The sequence below is a fragment of the Bactrocera dorsalis genome, chromosome 3 (genome assembly GCF_023373825.1).
Source record: "Bactrocera dorsalis isolate Fly_Bdor chromosome 3, ASM2337382v1, whole genome shotgun sequence".
Taxonomy (NCBI): Eukaryota; Metazoa; Arthropoda; class Insecta; order Diptera; family Tephritidae; genus Bactrocera; species Bactrocera dorsalis.
The window spans coordinates 67,966,376-67,979,313 of NC_064305.1; the positions used below are offsets into that span (position 1 = coordinate 67,966,376).

Sequence of the window (12,938 nt, forward strand, 5' to 3'; positions counted from 1 at the left end):
TGGCAACTCTGTTTTGCATCATACCTAGATCAAAAATCTCGTATTGTTTCCCGAACGCCGTCTTAAAGTCTTACTTATTACACTCTAATATTTTACACAGTTTAAATTTTTTCGTAAGGTGGCAACTCTTTTCCAACTTATTTCGAAAGCAAATAATTACCGTATGCTTTTCGTGGAGTATTATTAGTAAAGTTATGCGCCTAGCATACTATACATTTTGTATTATTTTTTTTGTTAGGTAGCAACTCTATTATAAAACTGAATCAAAAAGATGACACCTCATAAACTTGCTGAAAGTCCTTCCTCAGCTTTCTTTTTCTAGTCACTCATAATGTAATATTTTGCTCAGTTTGACTTTTTTTGCAAGATGGCAGCTCTATTCTAAAGCATAACATCTTATAAACTTGCTGAAAGCCTTTTCTCAACTCTATACTTTTCTAGCCACTTAGTGTAATTGCTTGCTCCATTTTTCTTTATTTTCGAGATCTGGCTTTCCCATTCCAAAATAATCTCCTGAATATTCTCTGTAGGGCTTTCTAACGCGCATTTGTGTTGTAATCTTTATCTGAACTCTTTTTTTTTTTTGAAAGTTTGCAGGAAAAGTTGGCTTACCTAATGTTTAATTCTTACTTAGCTTTCATCGAGGATTAGGTCCTTAGAAAACACAATTCATCGCAGATTAGAAATTAAGTCCTGAGAAAACATAACTATATCCATAACTTTCGAACTATTGGGGTAACCAAATGAGGTACAGCAATAAATCTTTCCTTAAAAGCTATCGTTTTGTTGGTAAAAAAAAGCTAAGTTTACACTCTAGACTTCAGAGCCGCCTTCGACAGCATGAAAAGGTGTTGCCTTTATGCCGCTATGTTTGAACTTGGTATCGCCGCATAGCTAATACGCCTGTGTAAGCTGCCGTCGAGCAACACGAAACCTGCCAGGATCGAGAAAGATCTCTCCGAGTCGTTCGATACCAACATAGGTTTCAGACAAGGTGACTCCCTATCCTGCGATTTCTTCAACCTACTCTTGGAGAAAACAATTCGGGCTGCAGCTCAGAATAGGGAAGGTACAATCTTCTATAAGAGTGTACAGCTGCTGGTATACGCCGATGATCTCGCGACTAGGCTCCCACGTTACTGTTGACAGTAAACTTCAAAGTCGTAGAAAATTTCCAAGATATAGTCGGAATTAACACCAACAACAATGTTAGCTTTGAAATCCAACACAGAATAATTATTGTGAACAGTAAAATCTTCTTTCGAGGAACAAATCCCAAGATCCACAAATCACTCATCATACCTTTCCGGCAAATACCGCAGTCGGTGGAACGATCAGCTGTTCAAGATATCCGACGACATTCACATAGTTCAGCGGCTACGCTAGCTAGGTCATGTCGTCCCAATGGACAGTTCTGAGAGTATTCGACGCAGTACAGCCCGGGGGAAGAAGAGGAAGACCTTCACTCCGTTGGAAAGACTAGGTAAAGAAGAACCTGGCTACATTTGGAATCTCCAATTGGCGCCAAACAGCGCATACGAAGAACGACTGAGTAAACGAAATACTAATGTGGTATATATTTTTTATATCCTGAGTTTTCCAGCAAGTAAAGCCTGTAAAGTACATAAACGGTCAGGGTAACAAGCTGAGTAGATTTAGTATTGTCTTTCTGTCTACTACTAGTCTAGTTTTTGAGATATCGGTCTGAAATTCGGGACATTTTCTTTTATCCCCAAGAAATTTTTCATTTGTCGGAATCGCATATAGGTGTTAAAGAAACGAAAGATCAGATTCAATTGCAAGTATGAAAATCATTTTTATTTGACGAGATATTCTCAAGAAATTCGGCAAGTATTATTGTCTAAGGCAATGATGCAATCGCCGAGGAAATTTTTCGGATCTATTCGCTATAGGATATATGTAGCTGCCATACAAACTGAACGATCGGAAGTTTTTGTTAAGAATCTTTTGTTTTTGTGAAGAGTATTATAGTCTCAGTGCAAGTCAAGCTAGCGTTTTTTCTTATTTTTGACTAGAATTTACAAATGAAATATTTTCAAAGCGTTTCTAATTAGTTGTCAATGGTTGTAAATATATATAATTGCTGTAGACGTGTCTCCTGGACGCATTAATAATAATTTATGGTATAATTAACACTATTAAAGTTGAAATGGAAATAATAGCAAATTAGAGAGTGAGACCTTAATGAACTAATTATTTGCTATAAAATTTTAAAAAGTAAAAAAAAAATTTAAATAAAATTTGAAAAGGAAAATGCAAAAATAAATTATCACAACTGTTTCGCTGACGACTCTCTCAAACTGCTATTATTTAACTAGCTACTGTAAATACATAGCTGTTGCACATACTTAGATACATACCTAGTCTAGTCTGCATGACTTCTAGCATTATTGTTGCACCTAAATGTTCCAACATGTCCATATATTTCTTCATACACACATATTTATATTGCATAAAATCGAAATATTGCTGGCATGAAGTATCGATATCGAAATTTTTATTCGTCTAAGTTATACGAAATAATTTCGTTCTTTTATTTTCCCATAAAAATAAACAAATCAACACACGACTGCCACAAAACAACCTTTTGTCAAACAACGAAACACCATTAGGATGACAATGAGACAAACACTTTGTTCTCCGAACCAGATGCGAGTCGCACGGTGAGTCTATAACATTTTCGAACTTGTAACACTGTTTTAATATAATTTTAACTGACGACCTTTAGCCACCGACTACACCACAAGGTGCCGACGCTGCGTCGCCTACTTCTTCGTTAACCTCACCAACAACTTCCACCTTTGGCACAACACCAACAACCTCCGTCAGCACTGATGCCACGGCGCCGACGCTGCCCTCTACCGACTATGTGGAGCCAAAGGCAGAGAATACACCGCCAATGATACGCACACGCCTGCAGAAATTCGCTGTGACCTCGGGCAAGGCCTTCTCGTACTCAGTGCCGCAGGATGCCTTCTACGATACGGAGGATCTCACAAATCTACGCTTAGATTTGACGGATAAAGATGATCGTGAATTGAAGGCATCATCGTGGTTACAATTCAACCCCGAAACACATGTACTATATGGATTGTAAGTGAAAATTATTGTTGAATTATTTATATTTATGGTTCGTAAGATAATTGGTTATAAGTTTCCTGAATACTTGTTGCTTGTAAGTGCAAAAAGAAGAATGAACTTATCAGTAAATATTCTAAAATGCTTCGAAAGCTCAGTTGAGTAGATCTAAGCTTGGATTTTTGAAGCTTATATTTGATATACGCAGCATAATGCATAAATTATCGTTCAAAAATTAGATTTTGGGTTATAACTCCCATATTTGAAGAGTTAAACAAACGAAATTTCGTACGTTATACGGATATCAGAATTAAAATGTATACCGTGAAAATTGTCTCGATCGGTTGACTGTAGCATATAGTTTCCATATAAAAAATTGTTCAAAAACGATATTTCACATTATAACTCCCACAATTAAGCGGTTGAAAACACGAAAATTCATTATACTTTCACTTATAATGTATTAAATGTGAACTGTGAAAATCATTAATTTTTGATGACTATAACGTAATGCGCCCATATAAAAGATCGTTCAAAAATCAGATTTTGGGTTATAACTCCCACAATTGAAGTGTTAAATAAACGAAATTTTGTACGTTATTCGGATATCGTAATTGAAATATATACAGTGAAAATGGTCTTGATCGGTTGACTATAGCATATAGCTGCCATATAAAAGATCGCTCAAAAATTTGATTTCGATGTTTTTTTAAATATAAAAAATTTCCTCACACGCATACTTCTAGACCCCTGGATGATTCGGTGTCAAAATGGCAATACCGTTTAACGGCAACCGACTCTGGCAATGATTCAGTAACGGAAACTCTAGAGATATCTGTGCAACAGCATCGCGGTGTGCGTACCGTTAATCACGAGATCAGCATTACCGTCAAGATCAACGAGAAGAACATACACAACATTGACTGGCAGCTGAAATTAATGCGCGGTAAGCAGCTTCTCATAAATTTTTATTTATACCAGCGTATAACAAATCATCCATAATTTCCAGATGTTGCCTCAACGCTGGGTGACGAAAACACCAACTCGTTGGTTGTACGCGAAATACGCCCAATGCCACAGGATCCAAATACCGCTACCTTTGTATACTTCAATGAGACCTTCCCCACCAATGAGTGTCCCGAGGCAGAGCTCAATAAGCTAGTCAAGCGTTTAGATGCCAGCCGCTTAAGCGATTTGGTGTATCCTACACTGAGTGTGAAATCCATAACGGGTCAGTTGATTGGCGCTTGTCAGAAATCGCACATTACCAAACCGAAACCAACGACACATATGGCGACAAACGTGCCACCGCTGCCACGCAATCAAGTGGATCGCGTTAATGCTACCGTTGGTCATTTGCTCGTCTACAAAGTACCCAGCGATACGTTCTACGATCCGAACGATAACGAACAACTGACATTAACGCTGAAGACGAAGGATCACAAAGAGCTGAACCCGCGTCATTGGTTACAGTTCGACTCGAAAAATCAGGAATTCTATGGCATACCAAAGAGTGGTGATGCCGGCTCAGAGGAATACTTGCTCGTAGCACAAGATGCTGGCGGCCTAAGCGCCACCGACGCTCTGGTTGTGGTGGTGAATCATGCGCCGAAGAAAGAATTTAGTGTCTACTTTAAAGCCTATCTGGCCATACGACACGAGCAATTCAATGCAGATCTGCAGCGTAAATTTGTGGAACGCATTTCTCAACTGTTCGGCGATCAAACCACACAATACGTGCAAATACGTTCAGTGACAACGCATCACGACTCGGATAGCACAATTGTGAATTTCTACAATACGAGCTTGTACAAGTCGCATAATCGTTGTCCCGAAGAGGAAATCGAGGCTGTACGCAGCGTATACCTAATTAAGGATCATATGGTGCGCGATCATGTGAAAAAGATTTTAGGACCTGAATTGAACCTGACCAATGTGCAAGCATTGCCGTTAGGCTTGTGCCATCGTAAGTTTGAGTTGCCGTTATATTTTTAATATATAAGTAAGTATATATATTAATTTTTATTTTTAGCACAAACTGATATCATCCACCGCGACTATGTGCCGACGAAACCCGATCAGCCAACTCTGAAATCGAGCTTCAGCGAGGAGTATATGTACACAATCATTTTGCCAGCGGTGATTATTGTCAGCATGATCTTAATTGCTTGTCTCATTGCGTGTTGTTTACATCGTCGCCGTCGTAAGAGCGGCAAAATGGAATTGGGTAAGTTATTCGACTCAACGGAAATTTAAAATAACAATATTTTTAAGATGCGTTGCACATAAGTAGATATGTAACTCTGAATGAGTTAGGCAAGCTCAGTTTACAAGAGTGATATTTAAAGTGTATTGTAAAATAGAACTCTATCTTCCTCTGTTTCCCCCATCGTGTACTGCGTCGAACACTTTCAGAGCTGGAGTGTTTTCATCCGTTTAGACAACATGACCTAGCCAGCGTAGCCACTGTCTCGTAATTCCTTGAACTATGCCAATGTCGTAGACTTCCGCAGAACCTTTCTCTTGAAATATCGTAACGCGTTCCTTTCATTGGCGGTGTTTTCTTTTAATTGGTGGGTGCCAAACCCAACGCACAACCCTGGGGAGGGATGATTCGTCTCTCAGCCAGAGTATACTTTCTCTTAGACCGGAAATGGTGTTCTGCTGGAGTCATATATAAAAGAATACATGGCTGCATCCTCCAGACTCTCTGCATACTCCTTCTTCCTTGTGGAGCAACTTTTTTATGGTATGAGGACCCACCGCGAAGGTTTCCGGTCCTACCATGTTGGTGGCTGCTGTGGAGCGGGCGAGATCATCAGCCAGTTAATTCCCGCCTAGACCTTTGTGAACTGGCACTCAGATGAGACGCATTTGGTTACGGTCTGATTGACTGCACAGCCGTTCTCTACACTCCTGCACCAGAAGCGATTTGATCACATAGACAGAGATCACTTCAAGTGTCGTTTGACTGTCGTTAAGTATGATTATACGTTCGTAGCGATAGTTGCGTTGGAAGTCTATTTCTACGCACCGACAGTTTGGTGCGTGGTCTTGCGACTGCTGCACCAATTTCCTCCGACGTTTTCGAGCCGTCGGTGTACCACTTGATTGTACCATACCTAAACCGTAGCTCGAGAGTGGAATCATTCCATTCTGCCTGGCTGCAAAGGGTAACCTTGAACGTCTTGGTGAAGGTTACCCGTTTGCTGTCTGTTGGGAGAAGAGCGAATGGTATTACACCATTTAATTCTTTCATCCGCTGGGATGAGATTACCTTACTCTGCCACAACCTTATGCTGTCATGCTTAGAGCAGTGTGTGTTTGGCTACCTGAATATACTCCTCTTCAAATTGTTCATAGAATAATCTAATATTTATGCATTTTATTTTATTTATTTTCGTATAGGCGATGAAGAAGAGCGTAGATCGTTCCGCAAGAAGAATATACCTGTCATTTTCCAAGATGAACTGGACGAAAAACCCGAAATCGGCAATAAGAGCCCAATCATATTGAAGGACGAGAAGCCGCCATTGTTGCCACCCTCCTACAATACGTCCAACATGAATGGTGAGTGCGCTTTTGCGAGTTTTTATTAATAAATTACGAAACTGATTTTAAATTTATGCTGTTGTTCCGCATTCCAGGTGACAACGATGTGGATGAATATGTGCCACCGCCCGCCGTTGTCGTGGGAGGACGCGAAGCGCGGGGGAAATCACCAGCAACGCCATCATATCGAAAACCGCCACCATATGTTTCGCCATAAAAATGTGGTTTGTGGAGAATGTGGAGTGTGAGAGTGTGGAGAACAAAAGTTTATGGCAAAAAACGGGAATCTCCCAACTACTGCTAAACTGCAACAAAATGGAAACTTTACTACTTAATTCACTACATAAACATTTATTTTCTTTTTAAGTTATATTATATACATATATATATATATTAAGTCTATACATAACATAGGTGATAGAGCAAAGCTACGAACGACAATTGAGTAGTGGAAACGGCGAGCAGCTATTATTGCGAATCATTACAAAATGGCGCCTCAAACTGTCGGAACATATGAACAAAGTTGTTGTAATTATTTAACAATCAAATATACAACAAACGTTAACTCAACACAACTACATGTAATTATATTATTTTCTTTCTAATTTATTACAAAAAAACTCGAAAAAGCTCGACAACTAACGGATTAAATACTTTGGCAAAAAAAAATAATAATAGAAATACAAATAAAAATATTAAGCATGATTTGAAAAAATTTATGTTAGTGTCTAAAATGCATATATTTAATATACTTTAGCTTAGTTTGTGGGAAACCGCATAAATTTACTTTAACTTTCTTTAGAAATAACGGCATAATGTGCACGCAGTAATTGTGCACAAATGCACGTTTGTAAACACCCTGTATGTGCTGACTTTACTCTAAAACTCTAAAAACAAAAAACAAACAAACTTTTGCGTTAAGTGCTAACGGTGCTTCCGCAAACTAAAATATATACAGTTAGAGTATTTTACAGTTACGATATTTTAACTAACGGCGTTGCGTAACATAGTTGTATTGTAATCAAAATGAAAACGTGTCACAATCATTATTAATATGCATGTGTGTTACTTAAGATTTTTCACTTGTATAACAAAGCGAAAGCGAAACAAAAAACAAACAAACAAAACAAAACAAATTAATTTAATAAAGAGCATAAGTAAGAAATGTCGGATAATCAAGCGCGTTTATACAAAAGCCATTTTCGTATTTTCATAAATATGTAATGATGAGTTGAAACGTTTTGTATTTGTATTTGTAAGAAGACAAGAAGAATTGTAGACGTGTGTCTACGCCACATAAAAAACGCTAAACAACAATAAAAAGCTAAATTCAACACACTTTTTTACCTACAAGCACACACTTAGCGTGGTGAATTGATTTTTATAACAGCATTGAGATGATTCGAAAAATAGTATTGAGAAGATTAAAAAAAAATATTAAGCAGATCACGAAACAAATTTTGAGAAGATTACGTAAAAAAAATATTGAGCGGATTACGAAAAAAAATATTGAAAATACTTGAAAAAAAAATATTGCATGGTTCCGGAAAAATATTAAAAAGATTTCGGAAAAAAATATTGAAAGGATTTCGAAAAATGATTTTGAATAGTTTCGAAAAGAGATTGCAAAGATTCCGAACAATAATGCAAAGATGTGAAAAAATTAAAAAAAAAGATGTGAAAAAAATTTTAAAAAAATTTGGAAAAAAGTAAAAGAGAAGATTTCAAAAAAAATATTGCAAAGATTCCGGAAAAATATTGAAAATATTATACAAAAATTTTTGAAAAGATTTGAAAAAAAAATGTTTGGATTATTTCGAAAAAAAAACATTGAAAAGAATTCGAAAAAAATAATGAGAAGATTATAAAAAAAAAATATTGAAAAAATATTGAAAAAAATTATTTCAAAAAATTATTTTGAATAGATTTTGAAAAAAAAGGATTACAAAGATTCCGGAAAAATATTGTAAAGATATCGAAAAAATTTTGTAACTTTCCGTACATAATTTTGAATAGATTTCGAATAAAATTATTGCAAAGGTTCCGGAAATATTGAAAAAGGTTCGAGAAAAAATATTGAAAGGATTGCGAAAAAATTGTTGAAAATGTTTGAAAACTTTGCAAAAAAATTTTGAAAACAAATGAACAAATTACGGAGAAAAATATTGAAAGGATTTCGAAAAAACACTGATAATATTTCGATAAAATTTTTTCACAACGTTGCAAAAAATTTTGAAAAGATTTCGAAATAATATTTGAACAGATTTCGAAAAAAGGATTGCAAAGTCCGGTAAACTATTGAAGATATTTTGAGAAAACGTTGCAAAAAACAACAATTTTTTTTTTTACAATAACTATTTTTCTGGCAGCTCTTTTTGAAATGTATGTATTATTATAATTTTTTTATTTTATAATTAATTTTTGTTTAATTAATTGAAAATTATTTCTAATTAATTTTTTTTATTGTTCAAAAATTAAAAATTAATTTTTTAAAACAATTTTTTTCAACTATGAATTAATAATTTATTAATTTTTATTTTATAAATAAATTGTTTTAATAAATAATTAAAATTAAAAATTTTTAATTAATTTCAAATTCAAACAAAAAAAAATTAATAAAATTAAAATTAATTATAAAATAAAAATAATAATTAGTATGTAATTAAAAAAAATAATTAATATTAAAAAAAATTAATTAATATTAAAAAAATTGTTATAAAATAAAAAGAATATTTAATAAAAACAAAAATTATTATAATTAATTTTTGTTTTTATTAAACATTATTTTTATTTTATAACTATTTTTTGAATATGAATTATTTTTTAATTACATGCTAATTATTATTATTTTAATAATTTTTTTTGTATTGCACTTTTTTCGTTTTTCCATAAAATAATTTATTTTATTGTTTAATGTTAAATTTGTTTAAATTAGTTATTGTAATTTGTTTAATTTTTTTAACTATTTTTTTAATGTTTGTTTTTTATTTAAATTTTTTAAATTAAATTTTAATTTTTGTTATTGTTTTGGTTGTTTTGCGAGCTTTTTACTGTATTTCTTAGCAACCATGTTTGTTTTCTGCCTGAATCGTACACGCCGTTATACATACACTTGTATTTAGAGATTATTTTCTTCATTTATGATTTACTACTGACAACTCGAAAATTGGTTAATTGTACAAATAATTTGAAATTTCGTAAAATCAACTGCCAATTTGATCTACACACACACATACATATCTACACACAGTTTTAAGTTTTAGCGTATGATGTTGAATTTTGAGCAATCACTACTTTATACTTTACATATATACATACATGTATGTATATGTACGTTTTTGTAATTTATATTAATGCTTAAATAATTTTTATATTTATACACTTAAATACATGCATACATACATACATGCTACTTTTATTATAATTATGAAAATCAAGCAAAATGTAACACAACAAAACAAAAACAATCAAATACTTTATGTTAAACACGACAAATGAACGATATTTTGTTTTTGGTATTTTTAGTTTTAAAAATAAATATCTCGAAAGTAATTCGTCGAAAATGAACACAATAAATGGTCGCATAAAAAGATAGCGTTAATATCGAAAGTTATAAATAATAAAATGCCAAAGATAAGTGTTGTTGTAATTTTATTTCGTTTTACGAGAGAAGACTGGTGGCTTGCGTTTATTATGAGTTGCACTCGAAATACAAATACATTATTTAAAACTAAAAGTGGTATGAAATCGAAGAAAATTCGGAATGGTGTGAAATGTAAAAAAAGGGTTGCACAATTCGTACAGGCAAGATTGACCTTCGACTTTTATGTGGCCGATTTGAAATTGCCGATTATTTGAAATAGATTATCTGAGATCGGGAAGTACTTATACTCCTTATAATAAGGGGATGTTCGAGTCTCAATCACTGCGGCAGTATAGCAAGGCACCATATTCGACGCAAAAATGTTGCAATTTAAGTATCAGCTGAGTATCTGCAGAAAGACAACACTGTCGCAATATTGCCGCAGTTATTTGCTTGCTCGAACATCCCCGTATTACTACTGGCGATGAGTGTTGGATCTGTACCTACAAGACATTAAAAGTGTATCGGTACGCGCATTGAAGGCTATGCCGGAAATTGACTTTAACAACTGTTTCGAGGAATGGGAAAAACGTTGTCACAAGTGCATTGGACCAAGGGGGAACACTTTGAGGGGGATGACATAGATTTCGAAGAATAAATTAAGAATTTTAAAATTATGAACAAAGTCTTAGTATGATTCGTAAATTTATTTTGAGGTTATGAAATTAGGTTAGGTTCCGGTATCTGTGGTTAGAGCACACATTTAGACATAAAACGTTAAGCGTTATGTTATACGGCTACTACTTCTTGGCAAGAAGGACATTTTACTAGAAGAAAATTGGGGGAGAGCATAAAAGAAAGAAAAAAAAGAGGTTTTATGGCCACAGTGGCTATTGGAGTTTATTAAAAGCTTTTAAGGTTAAGAAATGATTTGACAACTTCTTCGACTTGACTTTATTTGACACTTCGTGAAAAATTAGCGAATTGTTTTCCACAATTTCGGCCATTTTCGACGTATTATTGACCGTCTGTCCCTCTGTAATAAATTCATGATTCACCAAACCATTAATATCGAAAAAACAAGAGCATCAAGACTTTATAGGTCTTTGAATTATCTACAATATTGCTATATAATTTTTTTTCTATAGAAGTTGTAGTTTTGCCGGAATTCGAAACCCTTCAAAATACAGCCGCGTCCTTTCTTTTACCGACCACATATCGCCCTTAAAGTACTTTTCCCTTAATGTTTGTTATTTTATCTTTATTTGCCGCTGCGTTTCAATATACTTTGAATACTTTGTTTTTATATTTTTAAAGACTAGACTGCACTAGTCTAATTACTTGGCGCAAACACTCAAAAATCTGCTCCATATGGTGTTTCTTATTTGATATTTGCTTGAGAATTATGATTCAATTTTAAAGCTGCTTTACATAAAAATGAATAAAAATAAAATAAAACACAAAAATATAATAAAAATAAATATAATATAATATAAATTAACAAAAAAAAATAAAATAAAAAAAATTAAATAAAAAAACAATAAAAAAAAATAATAAAAGAAAACTCATAAATATAATAAAAATAAATATAAAACAAAAAACGTTACAAAATAAATATATTTTTTGTTTCTTTCGCCAATTTCGTCAGCTAAATTTTTTGACCAATTATTTATATTTAAATATTTAATGGATTAATCATTAGCATTTCGCAGCTTTGCGCTTGTAGGCGCTCAAAAAGCTTCCATCCAAATAAAAACAACAAAAAACAAATAGTTATTGCATAAATATTTATAAAGCAGAAGTAATATAAGAAGATTGTCTGAGTTAATAAGCGATTTTAAGTGAATTAAAATAAAAAAAGAAAAAATATTGTAAAAAAGCAAAAAAATACTAGTAATAATAAAAATATTTCATGTGCTCAGACATACAAACATGCATACATACATGTATTCATATACATAAGTATGTGATGGCAAACAACGTCTGTCACAAGTCTGGCACTCGAATTGCAATTAAGTACGTTTTGTATTTGTAAAATATAGCCATGCAAGAAAAAAAAAGAAAACAAAAACAAATGAGCATCAGCTGATCACCACTTATGTGTGAGTAAATTGCAGGTTTTGTAAGAACATTTCAGTAAATCAATCATAACCCACCAGCGTTCCTTGAAAAACTAGTTAAAAAATAGATAAAAGAGAGAATTTTGAATATATAGAAAGAACAACAAATTGCAACAATAAAATTGAAAATTAAGCAACACATACATATACTATATGTATGTACATCTACATATTATATGTTTATAACCTCCATCTCAACCTCATCCACTTCCTTCTCCTTCTGCAAGTAATTGTATTATAACTTCGTCGCATTAACTCTAAACATTTCCCTCAAATTTTATATCAGACAAATCGGCGACGGAGTTATCAACCCAACCAACTAAATGCGTACATGCATACTAGGGTGGGTCAAAATGAAAGAAAACTTATTCGTTTTATTTTTTTTTTATCAAACAAACTTTTTTTTTCAATTTTTTATCAACCCAGCCCAGCTAAATACATACAAGCATATTAGGGTGGGTCAAAAAAAAGAAAACTTATTCTTTCTATTATTTTTTTTTTCAAAAAAAGGAAAACTTATACTTTTTATTATTTGTTTTGTCTACCCAATCAAGCTAAATGCATACATGCATACTAGGGTTGGC

At 33.4% G+C, this 12,938-nt stretch overlaps 1 protein-coding gene across 7 annotated transcripts in view; it reads left to right on the forward strand.

Moving 5' to 3' along the window:
• LOC105228925 (dystroglycan 1) overlaps positions 1-8,161 on the forward strand; it is a 74,033-nt gene extending 65,872 nt beyond the window's left edge. For all 7 annotated transcript variants that reach the window (XM_049453406.1, XM_049453407.1, XM_049453408.1 and 4 more), the window contains 7 exons: positions 2,634-2,684; positions 2,750-3,114; positions 3,846-4,045; positions 4,109-5,065; positions 5,132-5,326; positions 6,508-6,669; positions 6,747-8,161. In XM_049453406.1, coding sequence (XP_049309363.1) covers positions 2,634-2,684; positions 2,750-3,114; positions 3,846-4,045; positions 4,109-5,065; positions 5,132-5,326; positions 6,508-6,669; positions 6,747-6,868 — 2,052 coding nt within the window. In that variant the 3' untranslated portion in view covers positions 6,869-8,161. The remainder of the gene's footprint in view (positions 1-2,633; positions 2,685-2,749; positions 3,115-3,845; positions 4,046-4,108; positions 5,066-5,131; positions 5,327-6,507; positions 6,670-6,746) is intronic.
• The last annotated feature ends 4,777 nt before the right edge of the window (positions 8,162-12,938 follow it).